This window comes from Lichenostomus cassidix, chromosome 6, assembly GCF_008360975.1.
Source record: "Lichenostomus cassidix isolate B80296 chromosome 6, HeHo_3.0, whole genome shotgun sequence".
NCBI classification, from domain to species: domain Eukaryota; kingdom Metazoa; phylum Chordata; class Aves; order Passeriformes; family Meliphagidae; genus Lichenostomus; species Lichenostomus cassidix.
In genome coordinates, this window is record NC_139487.1 from 13,466,763 (window position 1) to 13,491,870 (window position 25,108).

Below are 25,108 nucleotides of genomic sequence, written 5' to 3' on the forward strand. Positions count from 1 at the left end.
CTCTCTGTCATGGGGCAGGAGACCCTGGTTCCTGCTCTGTGCCAGCCCACTCTCCCCTCTTTTCTCACAAGACAATAAGTTTGGGGTACTGGGGTTTAAGGAAGAGGACATCCCAGAAGCTTCATGCTGCAGCCCTGGGCGGTCTGGGGTATCCAGGTGCCGGGTGTGCCATCAACGCCAAGGCGATGCCGCCGGCATAGGGTCCTTTTTCCTCATTTGATGGCTCTGCCAGAATGCACCTTGGGCAGTCCATGGTCTGCTGGCACAGGCGTGGCTGGGATTACACCTCCCAGAAAGGGCTTGCACCCAGGCTCTGCCAGTGCTCAGGCTGTGAGCAAAGCTGGAGCCCAAGTAGTGTGAGGGTCCTGCCGGGACCACATTCCCCTATTCCCTTGGAGATGGGGGGTGCAAGGCTTAAGACCCCATTAGAAACCCATTTGTCTGCAGGGGTTATCTGGGGCACTCCCTCCCTTTCCCGTGGTCGATGCCCCTGCCTGGCCAACGGGCTTTGGGCTGCCGCTGGCCCCTGCCCACCGGATAAGGCAGCTCTGTTAATGGGCGATAGAGCAAACAGTCCAGTTCAGGCAGTGATAGCAGCTGCTCTTTGCCCCGGGCTGGGGGCAGGGACCGTCCCCCCAGTTCTGGCGGGGCAATGCTGGGAACCTCAGCTGCACAGCCTGCCCTTGCCTGCAGCCTGCCTGCCCTGCTCATGCCCTCCGTGCTGGGCTCAGCGCCCATCACTGCATCACCCAGTGATGCTTGCTTCCAGCCCGAGGGTGGGCTGGGTTCATCCCGCCCCAGCCAAGCCCCGGAGATGGCACCATTAATGTGTAACTGCCGGGGAACCCGATAAGATACAGCAGCCTTTTATCAGGGCTGCCTGGTAGCAGGAGGGAGGGTGATGGAGGCATCAGGCTGTCACGGCAGGAGTGAGATTGTCTGGAGATAAATGCTGATAGAAAATAGCTAATCCGTGATGGATGGGTTTGGGCAGGGTGTAATTCCCATGGGAGCTGGGCTGGGAAGGGGCTGGTGAGGCCTGGGAGCAGGAGTGGGGAGGCAGAGGGAGGCTGGGTGAGCAGGGTGAAGCTGCCAGTGTGCCGATGCTGAGCACAGTTACAGGTGTGCCATGTCCCCGGGCTGTTCCCGTGGCACTGCCAGCTCTGTCCTGCTCTTGACCATGAGCCTGCTCCTGGCTCTCAGCCTGCCCCATCCCACAGCCCAGTCTGGCACCTGCATCCCCAGTCCCGCCCAGGAAGGTGTTGAGGGTGGTGAGCACTCTGTGCCAGCTGGCACCCCACCAGATGAAGGTGAGGGGCAGGCGAGGCTGGGGCTGAGCAAGGGTCTCCCTGCCAGCTGGCCCAGTCCCTCCGTCTGTCATGACGCCTTCATTAGAGCCCAGAGTCACCTCCTAGCCATGCTCAGGGGAGTAGGGCTGGCCCCAGAAGAGCCGTGTTTGTCCCCTGCTCTCCCCCTGGGCAGTGTCCTGGCAGCCTCCTCTCTGAGCTGAGACTGTGACTCTGCTCTGGGAATCCCTGCTGCATTCCCATTGCTTCCTTAACCCTTTCCCACCCAGGATGCCCCAGAGAAGATAGATCTGGGCTGTACCCCAGAGAAGGGGATGGACCCAAGACAGCTGGAGCTGGCACCCTTCCCTGTGTCCTGTGTGCACAGGGTGCTCCAGTGCCCACATTCCCGTTCTGCACCCATGCATCTGTCCGTGACACTGACACTTGCTCCTGTCACTCCAGGGAGCTGGCCGTGCCACCACTTGTGTCACTGGCTGTGCCACTTGTCGCAGCAGTGAGACCGGAAGCAGGGCCATGGGGGCTGCCCCCTCTGCGGTGGGGACCTCGGGGACGGCCAGCCAGGGTGGCACGGTAAGAGGACATCCCCTGGGGGTGCCCCCTCGACACTCCGCACCCTCCCTGTACAGGACCCGTACCTGGTTGTAGCACAGAGCAGATCCGAGCCAGGGCAGCAGGAGGGTCCCAGGAAATGAGAAGCTGAGCAGGGTCCTGGCCGCCTCTTTCAGTCCTTGTGTCCCCACCCACTCTCCTGCCTCAGCCTTGGGTGCTACCGACCTTGTTTCTGTCAGCAGAGATGCATCCCCTGGGTCTGGGTGGGTGGCCTGAGTGGGCTGGGTGGGCTCCCTCCCTTCCTCCTGTCTCCCCGTCCTCTTATCCTCCCTGTCCCAGCCCCGTACTTGTTCCTGCTACACCGGTGCTGGGGATGGGCTGCATCTACTGTGGAGCAGGGGCCTTTGGGAGAGGATAGTGCACTGGGGTTGGCCGTGAAGAGAGCCTCAGGAGGGGACGGCACTGGGACTGTCCGTGCAGGGACCCGTGTCCCATGGCGTCCAGCAGCTCCCAGGAGAGAGCACCCTGGCTGGGGGGCAATGCTGCTCGGCAGCACGGCTCCGGGGGGATGGTCCTGCCTGGCAGTGGCCGCGGGAGGTTGGGGCATGACTGGGGACACCGTGGGGTCGAGGTTGCCCGGGGGCAGTGTGCGACCATCGGGGTGGGCAGTGGGCAGGGTCAGCAATTGCAGCGCACTTGCCCTGCGCCCACACACACTCCTGCTGCCCGGCAGCCCCAGGAATGTGCTGGCAGCGCTCCCGGCCCAGCTGCGGAGCCGAGGCTGCCCTGGCGCCCTCCCAGCCCCCACCCAGCACCTCCTGGCCCTGCCCAGTTCCTGCCAACTTGCACACAGACCCTCCCTGTTCACTGCCGGACACCCCGATCCTGGCCCCCGGCATCTGGTCCTGCTCAGCAGGGCGGGGAGGGGGCATGTCGCACGTAGGGACCCTCTGAGGAAGAGTCCCTTTCCCTCACAGCATGGCACCATGCATGGGGACCCTCTCTGCGGTGCTGGTTGTCCCACCCCACCACATCTGCTCCCACCACAGCCCCATCCGCGGTCTGGGAGCAATCCTCACTGCCTCGGCTCCCAGCTGGCACCTCTGCTAATGCCAGACCTTGGCACCTGGCTCTGAAACCACATCCTCCTCTGCTTGCCTGTGTGCAGAAGGATGCTGCATCCCCCAGTGCTTTTGGACTCCTGTGAGATGTGCTGGGGGGCTGCCACCCCCCTCTGTGAGACCTCCCAGTGCAATGGGATCCTAGAACCACCCCTTTGGATGGACACAGCTGGACAGGGCAGTGCTGCAGGTGCCGCAGAGGGGTGTCCACACTCAGGGTGCCCAGTCTGTGGGGTCAGTGGCCCCAGTTTGGGGCACTCTCCATGTCCTATGTGGAGGGGCAGGCTGAGGCACTTGGAGCTGTTTTCCAGAGGCTAACAGTGTGGGGACCACATCCCCCTCCCTCTCCCCCCCCAGGTGCACACACCTGCGATCTCTCAGGAAAGGTTATCAGCTAATCACACTCTGTTTGTGCCTCCCAAATGTCACCGTTGTCCTCACTGGGACGGTGAGCTCATGCTCCCCACTACCACTGAAAGCACTCCCAGTGCTGGGGAAAGCAGCTGCCAGGCCCTTTGAAGCAGAGCTGGAGCAGCTGACAAGCTCTGACAGGCCAGGAGAGGTGTTCAGCAGGCAGTGGGTGCAGGATGGAGCCCCAGGAGTTGGTCCTGGGCTGGTTGCAGGGCTCCAGCTGTCCTGAATAGCTCTCAGCATCCTTCTTGGACTGCAGGGACGGTTGAGGTGCTGGGATGGGGTGCAGCACTGTGGACCCAGAGACGCATTAGGGACACCCCCTGGTCCTGGTCCAGGAGCCAAGTGCAGGGGCTGGAGATGGGGCACTGCTGGGGCATGGCTGCTGTGATGGGATGGGCAGAGGCACTCTGTTGAGGGCTGGCCACAGGGGTACCAAGTGTGCCTCATGTCTGTCCCATGGGGCCAGGGACAGGGCTTCTGGGAGGTTAGCCAGGGCTGGGGGCAAGGAGAGATCTGCGGGGTCTTGTCTACAAGACAGGTCAGAGCTGCCTCACTCCAGGTGCAAGGGAAGAGCCAGGCAAGGGAGTAAAGGCAGCTCTGGCATCAACCATGCCTATCCCTGGTGATGCAGAGCCTAAAAAATAGCCCCTTTGGGCTGAGCAGATGGAGCAGAAGGGCCAGAGCCTTGCCAGTCCGTCTCACAGTGCAGGGGTCTTGGAAGGGCAGCAGGGCCACACAGCACTTTGAGGCTGCCCCGAGTCCCTGCTGTCCCTGCTCCTACTGCCTGGGATTCCACTGGCTAAGCCAGCCTCCCTCCACCTCTGGCCTGCCCTGCTGGAAGCCACAGCACAGCATGGCATGGCATGATATAGCACCAGTCTGTTCCTTCTGCGTGGAAACCAGCAGGATCTGTCCTTGCTCTGGCTAAAACTAGAAAGTCCATGACATCACATCCTGCACGGGGGAGCTGGCAGACCCCAGTGGGCTCTGGAGATGCCAGGCTCTGCGGGCACGACAGGCAGGGCCAGGATCTGTGTGGTGATGGGGAGCGCTTTGGGACAGGTCTGTGTCCTGCCTACCCCTGGGCAAGGCTTGGTCCTGGGCAGGACCAAGCAGAGGTGGCTTCCTATGGTGGGGTGATGTTCCACCAAAGGATACTCCTTGACATGTGCTGTGGTCCTGCAGACAGCAGGTCCATGGCCTGTGAGGAACATGGAGCCCAGAACTGAAAGTCCTGTGCTGGGCTGGGGTGGTGTAGCCAGAAGAGACAACCTGGGGCAACACTACAGGATGCAGGATGATGGGCAGAGCCTGGGGTGGCAGGGAGAACTGCTCCCCACGCCTGCTCTCGGCCCCTTGCTGCAGCACAGGAGAGCAAACTTCATCTCCTGGCAGGCACAGTATTGCCATGGCAACCGGCAGGACCTGCCAGGCGGGCAGGCGAGCACTGACGTGGCAGTGGCATGCAGCACGGGGAGGAGATGGGATGTAGGGTCTGGGTTTGGGCACTCTGGGGACGGGCTTAGGTGTGTGAGCACATTGCGTGTTCACCTGGGTGCGTGCCTAGGGTGCCTGGGGTGTACAGGCAGATGTGGGCATCTGAGTGCATGCATGGGTGCCTGTGCCAGTGTGCATGCATGTGTTTGGCTGCATTGGAGACTTGACACACCACCCTTCAAGGGGGGTCCTTTGGTTTTGTGGCACCATCAGGGCAGGGTGTACCTCACTGCTGTGGGATGTGGGCTGGCAGGCTTGCTCTGAACTGTGGGAGCAGCAGGTTTCCCACAAAAGCTATGGGATCCATAGTTTTGTGTCTGGGGGAGATGAGCCCTCCAGCTGCGGTCCCTGATGGCTCGTGTCCTTAGATCCCTTGGTCACAAACCCTGCCATGCTCCAGAGAAGAGGGGCTGCCTACCAACCACCCCAAGGCCCTGCCTCTATTTGCTCTACCCTAGGCCTGGGCTGGTGCTCAGGGCAGGGAGCAGGAGTCAGAGAGAGCTAACCCTGTGCTGCAGACAGCTGGCCGTGCTGTGTTCGCTGTGTTCACTGTGCTAGTTATGTGTGTTAGCGACATGTATTAGCTGTGTGTTAGCCATGTTAGTTATGTTAGCCATGTGTTAGCCATGTTAGCTGTGTGTCAGCTGTGTTAGCCATGTTAGCTGTGTGTCAGCTGTTAGCTGTTAGCTGTGGGTTAACTGTGTCAGCTGTGTTAGTTGCGTGTGTTAGCTGTGTCAGCTGTGTGTTAGCTGTGAATTAACTATGTTCGCTCTGTGTTAGCTGTGTGTGTCAGCTGTGTTAGCTGTGTGTGTTAGCTGTGTGTTATCTGTGTTGGTTGTGTTAGCTGTGTGTGTTAGCTGTGTTAGCTGTGTGTTATCTGTGTTAGTTGTGTTAGCTGTGTGTGTTAGCTGTGTTAGCTGTGTGTTAGCTGTGTGTGTTAGCTGTGTTAGCTGTGTGTTATCTGTGTTAGTTGTGTTAGCTGTGTGTGTTAGCTGTGTGTGTTAGCTGTGTGTGTTAGCTGTGTTAGCTGTGTGTTAGCTGTGTGTGTTAGCTGTGTTAGCTGTGTGTTAGCTGTGTTAGCTGTGTGTTAGCTGTGTGTGTTAGCTGTGTTAGCTGTGTGTTAGCTGTGTGTGTTAGCTGTGTGTGTTAGCTGTGTTAGCTGTGTGTTAGCTGTGTGTGTTAGCTGTGTGTGTTAGCTGTGTTAGCTGTGTGATAGCTGTGTGTGTTAGCTGTGTGTGTTAGCTGTGTTAGCTGTGTGTTATCTGTGTTAGTTGTGTTAGCTGTGTGTGTTAGCTGTGTGTGTTATCTGTGTTGGCTGTGTGTGTTAGCTGTGTGTGTTATCTGTGTTAGCTGTGTGTTAGCTGTGTGTGTTAGCTGTGTGTGTTAGCTGTGTTAGCTGTTAGCTGTGTTAGCTGTGTTCGCTGCCAGAGCAGACGTTCCAGCAGGGCCCCGCACTGCCTCCAGCATCGCCCAGGTGTTGAGGGAAGGGCTGGCTGCTCTCCTGCCTGCTGAGGGCCCTGTGCCCAGCGACTGCATCCCTGTTGCCCCACCGCAGCCCCAGCTGGGAGCCCCCCTTCTTCGCCTCTCGGGAGAGCCTCTGTTCCCCTCGTTTGGCATTTCTCCGGCTCTAATTGAGCTGTCAATGGGCAGAGATAACAGGGAATTCGTTAGCTCCACTCTTTGATGTCTGCCCGCGCCGTGATCGCAGCACCAGCTGCAACTCCTTCGCACACAAACAGCTTCAGACGAGGGCCCTTGGCACGGCGGGCTGCCAGCCCTACGGTCGACTCCTCAAATCCCTGTCGGGCCAGCCTCACGGCCACCCAGACCTTCTGTTACCTCCAACACCACCCTCTCGGCTGCCAAGTTTTCCCCAGGGACCTGCAGCCGCATCCCAAAGGCATCCGGGCTCCGGCACTCGCCGTGCCAAACCCCCGGGACGCACAGCAGCAGCCCTCCCTCGCAGCCCCTCTCCGGGACCAGCCCCGGGGCAGCCGGTATCGCCGCCCGCAGCAACGGGGCCACGTCCTCCAGGGGCTCCGCAGCAGTGGCGGCGGGTGCCCGTCTCCGGTGCCTCGGGGCGGGCCGCGGCGGACCGGGCGGCTGCGCACACGGGGCGGCCGGGCCCGCCTCCGCCGCTCGGCTCGGCAGCACCGCGGACAGCGCCCGGCCCCGCGCTGCTCCGCACGGCCCCGGAGACGGCGCCGGTCCGGTCCGGTCCCCCCGGCACGGCACGGCACAGCCCGGCCCGGCGCCAGCCGCGCCATGGCCACGGAGGTGAGTGCGCGGCGGCACGGCGGGGGCATCCCGGCGGCGGCACCCCCGGGCCGGGCTGCGGCGGAACTCCGCCGCCCTGCGCTGCTCGCCGCCAGCCGCTGCCGGGGCGCGGCGGGGACAGGGCTCCGCGTGGGGCGCGCTGGTGCGGGAGGACGGCGTGGGGCTGGGGTCCGTGGGGAGGGGAGTGTGGGGCTGGGGGCTGCCAGGGCTCCGTGTGCACAGAAAGGCCGGTGGGATGCCTGAAGGGGTGTGGGGCTGCAGCGTGGCTGCACGGTGCCCTTGGTGAAGGGAGCAGCGTGGGTCTGGGTGGTGCTGTGGGACTGAGGGTTCCTCTCCCAGGCACCATGGGTCGGACGCGGGACAGCGTCAGACGGTCTGTGGGGCACAGAGCAGGCAGTAGCCCCATGTCAACCAGGGCAAGCGCAGGGAGAGGCCTGATGGCCGCCCTTGGCACAACCTGGCCCCTCCGTTCCCGTCTTCAGCCACCAAAGCTGCCCCACAGCCCGGAGCTCGGGGGCTGGCACGGGCTTTCACACCCCGTGGGGATTCAGGGCTTAGCACCGGCTGCCAGGGCTGGCATCCTCTTCATGCAGATGCCCCACTGCAGCCTGCCCACCCGCTGTGCCACGGTTGTAGCCCTGCTGCCCAGTCCCTGCTCCTGCTCGGCTCGCTGCCAGCCTCCCGCCTGGGAGCTTTGGGGTTGGCTATGTGCTGGGACGCTGCTGGGGACAGGGAGCTGTCCCCTCCCCATGCCGTGGCCCACTGGCGATGCATGCTCATGCATGCAGGAACCACTGGGGATGAGACCAGACACCAATCCGGGGTGGGGAGCACATGCACTCACCCTCACTACGAGCAGGATGCTGCCACAGCGTCCTCCCCTCGCCACCATCCTCCCCTCGCCCCTGGCCTCGTACCTCCAGCGCCGTGCTCATGGTGTGACAGAGCCTGTGCTAGGGGCTCACTGCCCCGGTGTGTGTGAGCCTGCAGCCTCTGACGCTGGGGGAACGGCGCTCCTCCCCAGGCCCTCAGCTCTCCAGCGGGGATGCCCAGCACCCCTGGCTGCAGCCCCTCTGTCTCACCCTCTGCCCCCAGGTGCACAGCCTGCAGGAACTGCGGCGCAGTGCATCCCTGGCCACCAAGGTCTTCGTGCAGCGGGATTACAGTGACGGGACCACATGCCAGTTCCAGACAAAGTTTCCCCCTGAGCTGGAGAGCCGGGTAGGGAGCCTGACAGGTTGTCAGGGTGGGGGGTGCCTTATGGGGGCTCAAAGGGGAGGGGGGTCTGAAAGTGTGGGGATTCATGGGGTGTTGTATGGCCCTGGGCCAGCCAGTGCTGCTGGGTGCATGAAATCACAGCCTCCTTGGCTAGTGTGCAAGGACTTTGGTGCTCCTGGGGGTCGGGAGGCTTTAGTGAAGGCTGCAGGCTCAGCAGATCTTGGTGTGCGTGCGAGGTGGGCAGGGGCCAGCAAACTGAGGCATCAGCTGGGCAGGGAGAAGAGGGTTAAGTGCTCCCTGAGGTCCCCAAGGAACGGTGACAAGGCAGTGTAGGGAGTCAGTCCCTGGCCAGACTCCTTTTCACCTTGGTTTCTGTCCTAGATTGAGCGGCAACTTTTTGAGGAAACCGTGAAAACCCTAAACGGCTTCTACGCTGAGGCAGAGAAGATTGGGGGCAGCTCATACCTCGAGGGGTGCCTGGCCTGTGCCACTGCCTATTTCATCTTTCTCTGCATGGAAACACATTATGAGAAGGTGCTGATGTGCAGGGGAGGGCTCAGGGATGGGCATAGCCGGCAGTGGGCACAGAGATGGCACAAGGAGCATGGGACTGGAGGCCAGAGCAGACGGCAATGCTGGCAGGCCCTGAGTGTGCCTCCCTGTGCTGACAGGTCCTGAAGAAGATCTCCAAGTACATCCAGGACCAGAACGAGAAGATCTATGCGCCACGGGGGCTGCTGCTCACTGACCCCCTGGAACGTGGCATGAGAGTGGTATCCTTTGGGCAGCGGGGTGCCTGGGAGATGGCAAAGGGTGCAGGGGCACTGGGCATGGGTGCTGCCAATTGGGCTGGCACATCTCACCGATGATCCTTAGCAGGGCCCAGATCGAGATCTCCATCTACGAGGACCGGTGCAGCAGCGGCAGCTCCAGCAGCGGCAGCTCCAGCAGCAGCAGCGGTGGTGGTGGGGGCGGGGCAGGGGGCCGGTGACTGGCAGAGAGTCCCTGCAGGGACTCGTTCTGCCGGGACAGTGGCCTGTCCGAGCTCCGCAGGCTGCACTACCAGAGCACCCGCTTCTGAGCCCAGGGAGAGCAGGAGGGGGAGGCCGGGGACTCCCCGTGGGGCTGCCCACCCCCATCTGCTCTGTATCCCCCGCAGTTGGTCTGCCCCTGCTCGGACCCACTGTGGGCAGGGACTGATGCTGGGGAATCCCAGGTGCTTCCCACTGAGCCAAACTGTTGCCAAGGGGCTCCTACAGCCCTCCATGTGCTTGGTGCTGCTGCCCCTGCCCCAGGCGAAAGGAGCTGGCCCTGCTACGGGCAGTCCCAGCTGAGAGTGTCCCTGTTGCCGTGCACTGGGGAGCAGTGGGACTGGCAAAGCCCCAGGCAGTGCTAAGCAGGGGATGCACACTTAGCCCCATGCCCACAGACACTGACAGCTCTTGCTGCATCCCCTCCTTGGGGCATTCTGCTCTTGGTGCTGTGGTGTGGGCTCAGCTGCTGCTTGTCCACTCTTCAGGGAGCCTGACAGAGCACTGGTGCCGCTTCTTCTGCATGATGGGCCATGGATTCACCCTAGCTCTGTCCCACACTCTGCCCCATTGCTGCTCCCTCATCCCCCTCCCCCATCTGGCACTGCATCCTCGCCAGCAACATCCTTCAGCTCTGCCATGACGCTGGGCACTTGCTTCTGCTCCCTGCATGACCTGCTGCCATCCCCTGCTGCACCCAGGAATCTCTTCAGCCCAGTGTCCAGGGAAGGGAGGTGGAGTGCTGGGCATGATGCTGCCCCTGTGCCCATGGGCTCATTCATGGCCCAGCACAGTTGAGGCTGAGCTGCAGCATGGGTGAGGCAGGTTCCCTGCACAGTCCTGGCTGAGCCTGCTTGTACCTGGCTGCCAGCAGCCATCTGCCTACCCTGCCCCATGACCTGCCCTAATGCAGGGAGGGTTCCCAGTGGAGCAGCTCCACAAGGACCCTTCCTCTCACACTGCTGAGCCCTCCCCTGCCCACGTGTCCTGCATGCATCTGCCACCAGCACCCCAATTCTCAGCCTGGCCTGTAAGAGGGGACCTCGAGGTGCACCTGGGCCTGGCTTCAAGGTGTGGAGGTTCACAGTCCAGGGTCAGATGGGGGAAATAGGAGGGTCCCTGTGACATCCAGCACCCCGAGGAGAAGAATTTCTGTCTGGGTGCAAGGCTGAACTGAGCTGGCATTTCTCTCCTGGGGACCTGGAGGGAGGACTCTGCCCTGTGGGACTCCCTTTGGCTCGGTCATGACGTGTGTGGGGTGGCCCTGGCCTCAACATTCCTACTGGAGCCCCCCCTGCCTGGAGACCTTCCTCAATAAACCCCACGCTTCTTCCTCCTTCCTGCCCTGCATCTTCTTGTGTTAGAGAGGTGAGTGAGATAGCACTAGGGGGGCACAGAGTCAGGCTAGGAATTCCTTTTCACACTGGGTTGCACAGAGCCTGAGGAGCATGAGCATGGGGGAAGGGAGGGGAGGAGGTGGAAGAGGCAGTCTAGGGGGGTAGGGACAGACCTGTGTAGCAGTCATGTGGCCCTGGGACAGGGACACACAAGGAATACAGTGCAGGAAAGGATTTATTCAGTTTGCACCAGGTGCAACTGGCACAGGGCTTGGGGGGGCAGAGGGAACACCTGGCTGTGCCAGAGCAGGCTAATTGCGCTGGCACCGTCCACCAGCACCCAGGGAGAAGCCATGGTGACAGTGGCAGTGGAAGGAACCAGGGCTGTTGTGGCAGATATGGTCGCAGGGGCCAGGCTGGGCCTGGCACTCATCTATGTCTGGGAAAGAAGAGGAAAAGGTCAGAGCTGTGCCAAGGGTACAGAGGTTGTCTGGCATGGGCAGGGCAAGGGATGGAGGGGGCATGATGGGGTGGTTCAGGGCTGGGTGAACCTGGGACGTGAAGGCAGGTGATGCTGCCACTGCTTGGTCCCAAGGCTGTTGGGTGACAGAGGTCTCCTTGTTCTACCAACTCCTGCACAGCCACAATCTGTCCCTCCTACCCCCCAGCACTACAGCTGTGAGCACAACTGGGCACCGTTGACCATCCCTGCTGCCAGGGCAGCCTGGCAGCACCAGGTGGCTGGGCACTGCAGGTACTCACCCAGGCACCGGCTGGCAGCCAGATCAAGGGGATGGAAACCTGGGTGGCAGTGGCAGGTGTAGGCCCCAGGGGTGTTGATGCAGAGCTGGCTGCAGTTGTGCAAGCCCTGAGCACACTCGTTGATGTCTGGTGGTGGGGAAGAGAGCAGTGTGGGGTTATAGCATAGAGGGGGAAAAAGCAGCACAGCCCTGTTGGGGTGCAGGCAGGGCTGCTTGTGCACCCCAGCCCCTGCAGAGCTGCACATTTGCAGAGCTGTCTAGGGCCACCATCACCCTCCAGCCAGCTCCTGGCCCTGGGGTGGGAAGACCTGGGGCATGCAAGGGGTGCTCCCCATCCTGGGCTCCCTCCCCGTGCAGCCCCAGGGCGGGGTGGGTAGAAGCACAAGCACAGCCCTGCCCCGCAGAGCGCAGCAGACCAGGGTAATAGATGGGATATAGTTTATTGGGGGTTCTCTGGGAGAGGGGCTGGAAGACTCTTGGGACTAAGCAGGGTCTGACTCCAAACAGTAGGGTCAATACGTTAAAAAACAGACCAGGAGGCTCCTGCCCCTGCAGGGCTGGGAAGACCCTCCTCTGCCAGGGCTGGGGAGGTGGTCCCCATCACCGTGGAGGGGGCAGGCAAAGCACACACGTCGCAGGCCAAACCAGCAGGCACATGGTACGGTATCGAGGCGACGGAGCAAGCGACCACCAGGGAGGTGCCAGCATGGCAGGAACAGCACTGGGGCAGTGGGGTGCTGGGGAAGGGGCACTGCCGGGCTGCCCCAGGGCTGCTTTCCCAGAGACAGTGCACAGGACAGCCAGGTCTGTGCCTGTCCCACTGCAGGTCGCCCCGGCAGGTCCCAGCCGGCACTTCCAGGGTGGTTCGACATGGACAGAAAAAGAGACAGGCAGAGGCCAGCCCATCCTTCCACCAAGGCTGCTCTGGCATGTTACAGGTAGGGGTCAAAGTGCATAGAGGCAAAGGCAGAGTCCGAGGACTAGAGGGAGGAGGGCACTGTGTGGGAGCCCAGGCCAGCTCCCAGCAGAGGGATATCCCCCAAAAAAGGCCACTTGAGCTGCACAGAGAAGGAGAGAAGGAGCAAGAGAAAAAAAGAGAAAGAGAAGGAGAGTCAGTGGCAGCTCAGTGGGAGGCACATGACAAACACACAGAACCAGGGTGGAGGTAGCTGGGCTGCCACCAGACAGGTTGCAGGATGTGGCCTGGCCTCTGTCAGGGATGTCTTGGTGTCAAGGTGGTGCTGTGGGTCTGATGCCAGCAGGCATGGGGTCAGGGTGTCCCAGCTCTCACTCACCCACACAAGCTGTGCCATCCTCGTTTGGCTCAAAGCCCCGGCTGCAGCGCTTGTTGCTGCGACAGCGGTACCCGCCATAGGTGTTGATGCAGACAGGCTTGTCCCGGGGACAGATAAAGGGGAACTCAGTGCACTCATTTGTGTCTGCAAGAGGGTCCTCAGTGTGAGACAGCTGTGCAGAGAGCTTGGGGCTGCTAGCCCCTCCAGTTCCCCCCAGTACAGACTAGATGGCCACCCCGGTGGTAGCCATGCATAAGCCATGCCTCTGCCCAGGAGGCTCCCAGCACGGCCATAGCCGCCCTGCTGCATCCCTGCAGCCCCTCCGTCACTCATGGCTCCAGCACAATGCCTGCCACGCCTCTTGCTTCAGCACAGCGCTCTCACCGCTCCCTGTGACACCACGGTGTCCCTCTGGAGCTGTACTGCTGTCCCATTCCCAGGCCGTGTGCCAGGCAGGCAGCTGTACCTGGCACTGAGCCATGTGGCAGGCAGCCACCTCCCAGTCTCAGTGTCCCCCATGGGACAATGCTGCAGCACACCTGTGCCCCCAGCAGCCACTCACCTACACAGCGTCCATTCTCGTGCTGGGAGAATCCCTGCCCGCACTGCATATGGGGAGAAGCAGAGACAGCTGGGATGGAGAGGAATCAGCCCTGGGCAGCCACTGAGCCAGAAGAGCCCAGCCCTTTACTCCCGTCCCCAAAGTCTCGCACCCTACACCCACACCTGGCCCTCACCTCCAGCGGGGCAGGCATGAGTGGCTCCTCCACATCCAGAGGGTAAGGGATCTCCAGGACAGAGTTGGTCTCACTGCTCGCCACAGCTCGTGACACCACGCGGCCATCCGGCCAAGTCACCTCCAGGCTGCTGGCTTCATCACGCCCTGCAGGCGGGCAGCCCATCAAAGGGAGGGTCTCCGGGGTGGGCAGGGGCTGAAAGGAGGCCAGCCGGGTGGTAGGGATGGGAGGGGCAAAGTCTCCCCTTGCTCCCTGAGCCCAGGTGCTTGTGCTGACAGCCAATGCACGTGGATGTACTCTGGGGGGTGTATATGGGGACAATGGGATGACTTGCCAGTGGGTAAGGACACCCCTGCAGGCTTGGCTGCTGGACACGCTGAGCCATGAGAGGGTTAAAGGGCAGGGAAAGCCCTAGTGCCTGGGCAAAGCAGCAGGCAGGGGATGGGGAAGGGGCAGCTGCCCCTTGCAGCAGAGCTGGGCACCCTGCCCACAGCCTTGCACAGGGCCTACCATACCCAGGGTGACAGACATGAACGACTACTGTGCTGCAGGACACCAGGGCAGCAGACACGGCCCCTGCCCAGGGCAGTGCCAGGGAAGGCTGGGGGTGGAGGCAGCCCCTTGACCCCCTGGCTCACCCAGTCCGAAATGTGCCACAGGCTCCATCTCGCAGAGATAGCCGGAACCGCCGTCGATGATGCGCAGGTGAGCCCCGCTGCGCCGCGTGAACAGCACCACCTTGGCTCCCCGTGCAAAGGCCCCGAAGCGGGTACGGGGAATGACACGCAGCCAGTTGTTGCTGGTGCCCTGCGAGGGAGGAGAGAGCAGACTGAGCTGGGAGGGACAGAAGGGATGGGTACAACACAAGGACTCCCTGCTTAACTCACCTGGGTGCCCTTGAAGATGGAGATCGGCTGTGCCATGGACTCGCCATGGGATAGGATGAGGTCCAGCATCCCATCTCCATCAAAATCTGTCACTGCACCTCCTGCAAGGACAGGATCATGGTGTCCTTGGGGCCTGGCCCCATGTCTCCCAGCACCAGACCTTGCTGCTGCTGTGGCCTTCCACAGGCAATAGCAGCATTTCTGGCCATGCAGGGACAAAAGGGAAGGTGGGGTGACTCCAATACAGGAGTAAGGGTCTCTGTGTCGTTGGCATCCTGTAATCAGGTGCGTTGGCACCCTGAGCAGTGGAGTGGTCAGGCAGTGCCTGGAGGGCTGTGGGTCACAGGGAGCTGCCGGATCTCCTCCCATATTCTTTGAACAGTGGGCACCCAGGAAGGGGCCCTCTAAGAGTGCATCCCCAGGGTACTGGAAAGGGCACTGTTGACTGGGTATGGGTAGAGGAAGAAAGCATGGGCCTGTTCCTGAGTGATGGGAGCTCCAGCCTGCTGGTGGGGAGCAGGCAGATAATGCAGCCAGGTGTGTGGCATCCTCAGGCATAGAAGGTGCCAAGCAGTGTTGTGGCAGATGGACTTCCTCTGCCAAAACAGGGTGGACCCACCTGTGCCCCGTCCCTCAGGCTCCAGTGCATCCCCTGGATTCAGCTCTTCCACGATGGGGTCTGAGTGTTCTCTGCGGATGAGCCTACCGAGGACACAGAGAGTATTACTGCCAGCTATTGCAGCCCTTAGAACCTTCCTGGGCATGTTGCCCCCTCCTGCAGAATCATGGCAGGGGTGACAGCCCAGTGGCTACAGGGTGTGGATGGCGGATGTGACTGTCCCCTGCCTGTTAGCATATCCCCACTCCATGTAGGGGCAACAGGGGTTTCATGAGAGCTTCTGGGTCTGAACTGAAGAGTAGCAACACCATCTGTTGCATCTCTCTGCAGTCCAGGGCTCCTTGCCACACCCCTGCCCTCTACCCACCCACAGCTGCAAGCATCGGGTAGACAACCAGCTCCCACCACCCTACACAGCAAGCAAGGAGGTGCTACACAGAAGTAATGAAGAATTGACCCCCACAATTAACAGGAGCCACGAACAAGCTTCCACACGGCTGCTAATCAACGGTGCTGGGGACCCCAGGGGCGGCTGCAGGCACGATCACAGTGGCTGGTAATGATGCTAGGAAGGGCTCAGTCACGGCGCCCTTTATTAGCTGAGCCCGAGCTGTGGCACTGCTGGAGAGGAGCGCTGTGCGCCTGGCTGTGCAGTGAGGGCTGCTCGACTCCCAGAGCAGGGTGCAGGCTCCCTGCCCCCCGGGCTCCTACCGGAAGAGGCGGTTGGCAGAGGAGCCGCGGTATGCGATGTTGTTGAAGAAAACCTCCAGCTCCTGGTCATTGTCGAAGTCGGCCGCGATGACGGTCCGGACAGGGGACGGCATGGAGAACTTGGGGGTGGCGATGTCCTGCATGAGGGATGGGCATAGCCTGGCAATAGGCACAGGAAGCAGGACACCGGGTCCTGCTTTGATGCCTCGGGTCGCCTCCTCACTGGGAAGTGGGGCTCAAAGGCAATTCAGAGTGAAGCCAACCCCCCTGGCCGAGGTGGCTCAGTGTCAAAGCCATCAGTGCGGGGGTTCCCAGCCCTCACCCGGAATCGGACACGCCCAGGAGCTCCACTCTGCAGGTAGAGGCGGTGCGGCCCGTTCCAGTTGCCATAGACGATGTCCACTCTGCCGTCGCGGTTGAAGTCAGCCAGCGCCACACCGCGTCCGTGCTGGTAGGGGTCATCCAGCCCTAGGGAACCGCAGGGGGACAGGGGGAGACGGGAACCCCTCTCTGCTTCCTTGTCCCCAGCACACTTCCTAGGATGTGACCCATCGTCCCCAGACAGGTCCTGCACGCGCAGGGCTGCGTCCCTGCGCTGATGGATGCCCCGATGCATCTCAGCCACGGCCCAGTGGTAGGTGGGGCTCTGGGTCCCCAGGGCTGTCCCTCCACCCTGCACTCATCCAATGCAGGCAGGGATAGACAAAGCCAAGTCCTGCCCTGAGGTCCCCAACATCTGGGTGTTCCCCCCACCTTCCTCTACTCACCCACAGCAGCTGCCACGTCCCTGTACGTCCCGTCCCCCCAGTTGTGGAAGAGGAAATTGGGGCTGTTCTCATTTCCGCAGAATATGTCAGAGGCGCTGTCGCTCAGGATGGGGCCCACGGCCACCCCACGGCCCCCTGGGGACAGCAGCCCGGGGTGAGGGGACAGCTGCCCCACCGGAATTTGTGCTCCCCATGTTCCCAGTGTTGCCCGGCCGGTGCTCCCAAACACCCCCTACCCCATGCGCCCCCCATGCCCACCTCCGGCGTCCCCTCCTTGCCCACCTGCAATTCCTCTCATCAGGAGCTAATTGGGCCTGGCAGCCGCTTGTGTCGCTCCCAACCCTAATCACTGCCATCGCCATGGTGACAACACTCTTAATTAGTGACAATTTACCGCTGGGGCATGCAGCGGTCCCCGCGGCGGCAGGGCAGCATGGGGCGCAGGCGGGCTTGCTCCCCCTACACCTACGTTCCCAAAGCCCGCTGCCTGTGCTGTGAATGCTGTGAGCTGTGGAGGGACCAGCCCCGGTGATGGTGGGCACAGGGGTCCTGCCAGACGTGCATCCCATGGTCCTGGTTCCCTTCCACGGCCGTGGGGCTGCCACTAGATGGGGCAGTCAGGCAGCCCAACGCGTGGCACAGACCTCCGGCTACACTGACCTGCCACGGCGGGCTCTCACACTCGCCATGCCCTGCAGTGCCCCGTCCCCTCCTCAGGGTCACGGCAGCCGGGTACCTGTGTACTTGCTGACGCCAACCTGGGCGGCCACATCCACCAGCACCACGACACCACGGGCAGGGTCACTGGCAGCCACATCCATCTCAATCAGGGCATGGGGGCCCACGTTGCCGCTGGCATAGTTGGCTATGTAGATGGAGTACCTGCCGGAGCCCTGCAGCCGGCAGCACTGCCTCAGCACCCACCCACCCAAAACTCATCTCCACGGGGAGCACAGGATGCCTGCCGTGAATGCTCTTATTGCTCTGTGGGAGCAGGCATTGCTATTGTGTCCTGAGCAAGAGCTCTGCATAGCCCACAGTGAAAAGCATCCCAGGAGTAGGGATGTGCCCCATTGCCTCCAGGAGCTCTCTGGTCACAGTGCTGGCACGGGGCACATTACCCCCACCTCCCAGCATCCCCGGTGTGCCAGGTCCTCCCAATCTCCATCGCCCCCTTTGTCCCGTGCAGCAGCTGAACCCTGATTTAGCGATAATCATTTGGAAACAAACCGCTGGAGGAGGAGGACGAAGAAAGAGCAGGTGACAGGAACATAAATCACCTCGACAGGCACGTTTATCAGCTGGTGGCAACCGTGTGGACAGGCATCCACAGTCTCTACAGCTGGGGGGGTTGCCAGCCCTGACAGTCAACAAGCAGCTGGGGGCACTCCTGGCCCAAGTGGGGGGTGGGATGGGACTGGCAAGGGGAGCAGTCCTCCAGGACTCCACTGGAGGGGAACTGGGGGTGGGAAGGGGGCAGAGATGCCCCTGTCCACAGAGCCCTGCCTGCTCACCGTCCGGTCCACACAGGCAACGGAGCGCCCGGCAAAACGGCTGGCCACGTCCCGGTTCACCTCGTCACTCAGGATGTCCTCCCAGCGCCCATTGCGGAGCTTGAAGAGCTTGTCCGTGTAGGTGGCCAGACCTGGGGGAGGGGGCACAGGTCAGTGGGCTCCCACACCCTGCCTCCTCCCCAGTAGGGTGCTTTACAGCAAGGGAGGCTGTGGAAGAGGCACCCTTTTTCCAGAGCATCCCAAATACCTGCCGTCCCTGCAGCCCCCCTACAGTGCCATAGGGCTGGGCTGCTGCAGGAGCCCCATGACCCTTAAGGGCCACTGGGAGACACACAGAAGAATCAACTCATTAAGCTAAAATATGTCCCAATGGGGCACAGCTCTGTAGATCATCCCCAGGAAGGTAAAAAAAGAAAAAAATATTATAAAAGAAATCGATTCAGTGGCAGGCACAGTCAGCGAGCTACACTGCTTGTGACAGCGCCAATAGCAGAACCTGATTTAGGGACAGGTGTGCCAGCAGCCACCGCCAGCCTGGGTAATTAGGAGCACTGGGAAGACAGATCTGCTGCCTGGAGGTCAGGGACACAGGGCAGAGCTGGGCTGGAGAACCAAGCCAGGGAGCTCTGGGGATTCCCAGTGCCAGACTGGAGCACATAAGTCTTGTTCCCACAACAGCCAAGCCAGGAGCACAGACAGCACTAGAGGGGCAGGATTAGACCTGACTTAGTCCAGCAGGAACAGGAGAGCCAGGAGACTGAAGGGCACAACTGCTGCAGGGCACAGCTGGGATTTGTACTGCGGGGTCCCTGTGGCAGGACAGCCCTGGGGGTGGAAGGGAATCTTCTGTCCCACTTGGGGTGCCGTGAAAAGGGTGATGGGCAGCTGGAAGTGCTGACTCGGTGGCTGGCTGGGCTCAGTGTCCCACCCGTGCTGCCATCAATCAATGGAGCCACTCAACTGAGAAATTAACTCCAGCCCGCACACATCCCTCACACACCGAAGGTCGCGGGCGGCCATGCCAGGGGCTCCCCCCGTGCCTGGGGCTCGGCTGCCGGCAGGGCTCACCAGAGAAGGCGTTGTTGGTGTTGAGGAAGTAGATCTCCTCGCGGCCATCGCCATCGATGTCACAGGCTGTCACTCCGATGGCATTGCCCTGCCGGTCCCGCAGTGCATAGTACGGGGAGCCCCGCTCATCCTCTGCCATGTTCACCAGCCGCCCCTGTGCCTTGTCATACTTGAGCACCAGGTTGGGGCCATTGTACCTGTGAGAGCGAGCAGGGGTGATGGCCTCCCAAGGCCTGGGGACAGGATGAAAGCCCCTGTCTCATCCCTGAGGGGACACTGGGTGTGATACTGGATTTTCCCCATGATAGGCACTGCAGAGATCTGCATGGTCCATGGAGGCCAAGGACCCTGTCAGGCATCCCATGTCTGGCAACACCAGGGCAGCAGTGTGGGCCGGCCAGATTAGCAGTACAGGATGGGGTACAGGTCCCTGCTTGCACAGCTTTCCCAGGGCAAGGAAACCAGCACACAAGGAAAATCCTCTCAGCACGGTGCGTCCCACTGGCTCCTCGCCTGCTCCTGCCCAATGCACCAGTAAACAAGTTATACAACGGGAACCAGGACTGCTTACAAAACCCCAGCTGGCTCCTTGACTCAGCACAGCTGGGAGTGGTGGCCCAGACCCCTCCAGGGCTCCCAGTGCTGCCCATGTTTTCCTGCCTCGATTATGCTCAGAGCAGCAGCAGCAGGGCCAGGCTCTGTCTGCCACCATAGTGCCTCCATCCAGCTGGATGGGATCTATGAGGGTAGAGAACAGTCTCCAGGTGGGCACACCTGTGTGTGCAAACTTCTTTCAGGAGTGAGGATGGTGGTATGCACACAGACACCCTGCAGCAGCAGCTCACAGCCATGCCAGCACACACACAGAGTCTGCACCATGGTCCCTGCTGCTCCTGACCAGGGCTGGACCCGCTGGCAGCAGCTGCTCTGTGTCTAGCCCCGCTTGGGCACTGGCAGCACAGCACACGGCTCCCTGCTTCCCCAGCTCCTGCCAGCCCTTCCCAGCCATCACTCCAATAAAGGACTATAAAAAACCTCCAGCCAATTAACTGAATCTCCGAAGAGCGCTGAGTCCTGTCAGCGGAACTGAGACGGCTTGGGGACACGCTGGCTGTGCACTGCAGGGTGGACCCTGGCTGCTGGGCAGCTGCCACCACCCCACAGTGCGGCGACCGATGGGGGCACTCACGTGGAGCTACACAGGCACTCAGCTGGCATGAACACCCTGTGTGGGTGCACAAACACACACACTAGTGGGTGCATACCGACCCCCACCCACCCACATTTGTGGGCAATCCCCCCAGCCAGCCACAAGACCACGGAGGAGGGAGGAATTCCTGTTGACAGCAGGGCTGTCGCTGAGGCATTAGGTGCATCACTCACCCTGCCACCACAATCTCGAAGTCACCATCGGCATCCAGGTCGGTGACGGCCACACCATAGTTGAGCTGTGTGGGATTGCTCTCGTAGTCAGGCGGGAGAAAGCGGTGGGTGACGGCTGCGAACATGGGCTCGCTGCGCTGGGAGCCCTCGCTGAGCCAGGCCAGGGACAGCAGGCACAACGCCAGCATCCTGGACACCTGGGAGAGACCTACAGCCCATCAGCTCCAGGAGTAGACCCTGCTCCACAATGCCCAAGCAGCCCCACTGTCCTTGTATGGGAGATGCTCTCTTTTCACCCCTTGCCACATCACCTCAGCCTGCATGGCACCACCTGTCCCTTGACCTTTGGCACTGTCACTGTGGCATCCCCTTGGGGGACTGCCCTGGCTGCTGCTCACCCCTGGGACAAGATCATACTCCAGAGAGCTGGGGCTGAGCAGCAGCCCAACCTTGTGAGCCCACCCCATGAGAGGAACTGGGGAGGCAGCAGCAAGGTTGTACGGTGCGACAAAGCTGCGCTCAGGCCCAGCTCGCTCTGCCCTAAGAGGCCACTGGCATCCAAGGTCCTGGTAAGTAAAAAGGTCCATCACTGCTTCCTTGGCAGGATCAGAGGAAGAAGGCATTCACTGGCCTGAGGAGCTTGTCTTCTGTCCCATTGGTCTTCCAGAGCTGGGGAAGTCCACAGGGAGAACATAGGGATACTTTACCAGGTTACTCCCATGTGCCTCAGCTTCCCCACCCTGCTGGTACTATTCCTCCCACGCTCTCTGCAGGGTGAGCTCCTTCCAGCCTGGCAGAGAAGGCTTCTGCACAGGGATGCAGCCACAAGAAGATGCTGGGAGGAACAGGAGACTGGGAGGAGAGGCTCATTTAACCTGGACTGCGGAGGACAGTGTCTGCCAGCACTGCTGGCAAGGCTGCAGAGATTTTGGAGCTGGCTCTGACCTGGCTGTAGCACAGGTGATGAGCAAGATGGCACTCAGGAGGGCTACCCCTCGTCCCAGGCCAGGCAGTCCCCTACAGAGGGGAAGAGTCCAGAAACGAGCTGTATGTCCCCAGGCTATGGGCATGAGCCCACAGGCCAGTGCTCCACCTGGGAGGAAAAAACAGCCTGGCCCATGCTTGCAAACTGGATGGCTGGTCGGGGCACCTGGCCACCCAGGGGACAGTGCCTCATGTGACTGTGCCATCCCCTGGGACAGGACTGCTTTCCCCAACCAGGATCAGACCCCCTGTACAGGAGTGAATGACCCCGCTGCCAGCTGATGCCCATACTGTTGGGCTCTGAGAGCAAGCCAAGGAGGCTGTGGCAACTGCACAGTGCTACATATGCCCAGCTTGGAGAGGGGAAGGTACTCAAGATTTAGATCCTGGCAGACCCACCGGATTATCGGATTGTGGAGAACAGCCTGCTGCTGCCTCCCCTGAGGACGGGAATGGTCCCAAGGCTCTTTGGGGGGCCAGGATTCCCCTGCCACAAATAAATAGCTTCCAGACCCACACAGCTGGGCACGAAGTGGCTGTTCTCCAGCTGCAGAGGAAACCTTCACCCCACTGCCCAGAGCACCCAGAGCCCTCAGAGCCCTGTATTCCATTACACCACTACTGCCCCCTTTTCCTCTCCAGCCCCATCTGTACCTCAGGCACAGCTGCAAGGGTGGATGTGTGCATGTCCCCAGCTCTACCCTCTCCTGCTCCTATTCTCTTCCTGTGCCCCTTACCTTACCATACTGTCTGGAGCAGCTCTTGAGGGCAGGAGCCTGGATCTTTCCCTGATGCATGGGTCCCATTCAAGACACATGTGATAGGGACAGGGTTCATTGGGTTGCTCAGGGATGGTACAGACCCTCGGTGTCACTCTGTAGTGCCAGACAGTGGAGGGGGGTCTTTGCCACAGCCCCACTCCAGGCTTACCAAAGCAAGCATGAGGAAGAGCCACTGACATTGCGGACAAATGGGTGCAGGGCTGCCACATGAGCCCCTGACCCTGCAGAGCAGTGCTGCCTCAGTCCCAGCCACAGCCAGGTGATGGGTGGCTCTCCCATAGCCATTAGCAGGACTCTCTGTCTTTTCCCACTTCAGCTCCCACTCCCCAGAGCTTGGACTGTTACCCAGGCTCCCCCCCTGCCTCATCCAGCTGCAGCTGAAATCCCTCCAAGTTGGATGGAGCTTTTCCAGGGGGAAACAATGCTCCTGATTGGAGACAAAAGACTTTTCCCAGTGGATCCGGTGCTTGGTGCCATGGGGAAGGGATGTCCAGCCCAGAGCCAGGCCATTTTGGGAAGGGGAAGGGAAGGAGACTCAGGCTCTGTATGTCAGATGCAGAAAAGGCCTCAATCATTCCCAGCATGCTGTTGGTAGCACCACAGTCCCAGCATGAAGCTCTGAGGTTTGAGGCTGTGGGGCTCTGCTTGTGTGCAGGGCAGACCTCAGTCTGTCTAGTTCCAGCAGAGTCATGTCCTGGCCTGTATTGTGGCATCTGGTGGCAAGGTCACCCCAGGGTGCTTCCTCAGTATGGTTAAGCCTAGTGACATGAAGCCAAGGTGCCAAGCAGGGGTAAAGGTGCTGGGAGGATGCCAGAGACACCCAACGCAGGGTACAGCCAGGCAGCAGAGGGGCAGGGTGCTGGCCCCATGGCAGGGATGCAGCACATAGGGTTCATCTGACCTCATACATTGCCATGACTGGCACTGCTCAGCGTGGAGGATGGTATGGGACTGGAAAGGAAGCCACGGGGCAGGCAGACGATTGTACCCCAGACCTCTCACCACAAGTGGGGAGATGCTGTCCCAAGAGCTCCTCCTTGTACACACATGGACATCCCCAGCCCTGGTCTACATCATGGGGAAGGTCCCACATGTCACCGTGACATTGCTGCCCTCCACACCATGCACCCCAGCGATGTCATGCGCCACCACTGCAGCAACATCCCATTCTGGGCCGCAGTCACCTCCAGCACCTCTACGACATTTCTTGATGTCATGCTGCAAGGGCCTCACTGCACCCCAAATACACCCCAAAACAGTGACAACATGGTGACATCACAGCACCTCATGCCACCATGCTGCACGTGCCCCAGTAACATCACATTCTCATTCCTGCCATTCCCAGGCTGTCACAGCTATACATGCCAGGGCATAGGATGGACAGGAAATGTCCCATAGAACCAGCAGACCCCTCTTCCGCAGCAGCTGGGCTGCCTAGAGTACCAGCAGTGCTCCCTCCACAGCACCTCAGTCCCAAGGAGCCCAGATCCTGCAGTGCCTCTGCTCCAGCCAAAGCCCATGAGCCTGGGTCCTGCTGCGACGTCTGCTCGCTGCTGCGAGCCTGTCCCTCCTATGCAGGACTCCTCAGTGCCGGACCTGGCAGGCTGGGGCTCAGCCAGCAGCAGCTAATGCAGTGTGGAGATGAGCAGTCACCTTAGCCTCTGAGCTCACCCCAAAGAGACACCAGGTCCTTGGGGGGCTCAGGCCCACCAGCACACAGCCAGCCCCATCCCACGGAGGCAGATACATGGTTGGACCCCTCTGCCCACTGCCCCCCGCTCCTCCGCAGGCTCAGCCACGACCAAGCACAAGTGCCGCTGCAAACTGGGGCTGTCCCTCGCTGCTCACCGCCCTGCTGCCCCTGCCAGCGCTCCCCAGTCCCAGCACACACCCCCTATCACCGCCCAGCCTCTTGAGCGCGGTCCTCCAAACACCCTTCCATCCCCATCCCATCCTTCTTCCCGCTCGCTCCCGGCCCACTGCCCCGCATCCCCTCCACGCCGCGGGGACAGGCTACGTGCCCGCGGTCCCGCTCCGCCCTCCACCAACTTCTCCCCGGGCCGGTGACCGTGCCGGAGTTGAGAGCCGCCCCTCCCCGCCCCGGAATCCCCGGGAAACTTCACGGAGCAGCAAAACCACACCGCTACTCACGGGCCAGGGGGGCCGCCCGGCGCCCCCACGGCGGCGGGAGCGCATCCCGCACCGCCGCCTCGCCGCCCGCCGCGCCTCCCGCCTCCGGCTGCGCTGCTCCCGGCTCCCGACGGGGCCGCTCCGGCCGCGCGGCGCCTTATGAACGGGCGGCGGCGGCGGCGGCGAGCGAGGCGGGGGGCGCCGCTGCCAATGGGGAGCGCGGGGTGGGGCCGCCCGTCGCCAGGTCCGGCCCCGCGCGGCTGCGGGGGGGTATCCGGGAGCATCGCCCCGAGCACCGCGCCCGCCAGCCGCGCGGGGCTCCGGGAGGAGCGGGGCGTCGCGTCCCGGTATGCCGGAGCCGCGGCCGGGAGAGCTTCCTGGCCGCGGTGGGGAGTGTGTCCCCGTTCGCTGCGGTCACTCCGGGGGTGCTGAGTGGGAAGCAGTCGGGGCATGACTGGGCACAGCCCCCCAACTCCCGCGAGGGCAGCTGGGGTGGTGGAGCAAGCAGAGCCAAGGAGCTAACCCGGCTTGGGGGCGGCGGGGGTCTGGCATAGGAGGAGGAATGGGAATGGAGCTGGGCATCCCCTGGTGCAATACTACGTCCTTGGAAAGGCAAGGGAGAACAGTTTTAAACTAAAAGACGGGAGATCTAGATTAGATGGTAGAAGGAAATTACTCATTGTGACCATGGTGAGACACAGGAACAGGTTGCTCCG

At 61.5% G+C, this 25,108-nt stretch overlaps 2 protein-coding genes across 5 annotated transcripts; one reads left to right on the top strand and one right to left on the bottom strand.

Annotated features, from left to right (window-relative positions):
- The first annotated feature begins 1,767 nt into the window (after positions 1-1,767).
- On the top strand, positions 1,768-10,753 carry GOLGA7B (golgin A7 family member B). 3 transcript variants are annotated; one of them, XM_085065080.1, is made up of 5 exons: positions 1,768-1,880; positions 8,264-8,389; positions 8,768-8,920; positions 9,058-9,159; positions 9,273-10,753. In XM_085065080.1, the coding sequence occupies exons 1-5, from the start codon at positions 1,824-1,826 to the stop codon at positions 9,375-9,377; spliced, it is 543 nt and encodes a 180-aa protein (XP_084921206.1). In that variant the 5' UTR covers positions 1,768-1,823; the 3' UTR covers positions 9,378-10,753. The 3 variants fall into 3 exon arrangements, with proteins under 3 accessions (XP_084921206.1, XP_084921205.1, XP_084921204.1); XM_085065078.1 differs by lacking the exon at positions 1,768-1,880 and adding an exon at positions 6,468-7,168; XM_085065079.1 differs by lacking the exons at positions 1,768-1,880; positions 8,768-8,920 and adding an exon at positions 6,407-7,168.
- A 218-nt stretch (positions 10,754-10,971) lies between these two features.
- CRTAC1 (cartilage acidic protein 1) lies at positions 10,972-24,535 on the bottom strand. 2 transcript variants are annotated; one of them, XM_085065076.1, is made up of 16 exons: positions 24,414-24,535; positions 20,497-20,693; positions 19,114-19,310; positions 18,046-18,176; positions 17,268-17,424; positions 16,532-16,666; positions 16,087-16,232; positions 15,765-15,901; positions 15,054-15,136; positions 14,435-14,535; positions 14,186-14,354; positions 13,548-13,693; positions 13,373-13,415; positions 12,811-12,954; positions 11,517-11,642; positions 10,972-11,193 (listed from the first exon to the last, which is right to left on the bottom strand). In XM_085065076.1, exons 1-16 carry the CDS (start codon positions 24,456-24,458, stop codon positions 11,066-11,068), a joined length of 2,085 nt encoding a protein of 694 aa, XP_084921202.1. In that variant the 5' UTR covers positions 24,459-24,535; the 3' UTR covers positions 10,972-11,065. The 2 variants fall into 2 exon arrangements, with proteins under 2 accessions (XP_084921202.1, XP_084921203.1); XM_085065077.1 differs by lacking the exons at positions 10,972-11,193; positions 11,517-11,642 and adding an exon at positions 11,937-12,573.
- Between the last annotated feature and the right edge of the window lie 573 nt (positions 24,536-25,108).

Excerpts from the sequence above, each read along its gene's own strand:
- GOLGA7B (XM_085065078.1), top strand. The coding sequence starts at position 6,575 with ATGTCTGCCCGCGCCGTGATCGCAGCACCAGCTGCAACTCCTTCGCAC. Across the intron at positions 8,921-9,057 it reads TGGAAACACATTATGAGAAG|GTCCTGAAGAAGATCTCCAA; the intron begins GTGCTGATGTGC and ends CTGTGCTGACAG. Across the intron at positions 9,160-9,272 it reads TGGAACGTGGCATGAGAGTG|ATCGAGATCTCCATCTACGA; the intron begins GTATCCTTTGGG and ends AGCAGGGCCCAG.
- CRTAC1 (XM_085065076.1), bottom strand. The coding sequence starts at position 24,458 with ATGCGCTCCCGCCGCCGTGGGGGCGCCGGGCGGCCCCCCTGGCCC. Across the intron at positions 17,425-18,045 it reads TTGCCTGTGTGGACCGGACG|GGCTCCGGCAGGTACTCCAT; the intron begins GTGAGCAGGCAG and ends TGCCGGCTGCAG. Across the intron at positions 14,536-15,053 it reads GCCTGAGGGACGGGGCACAG|GAGGTGCAGTGACAGATTTT; the intron begins GTGGGTCCACCC and ends CTGTCCTTGCAG.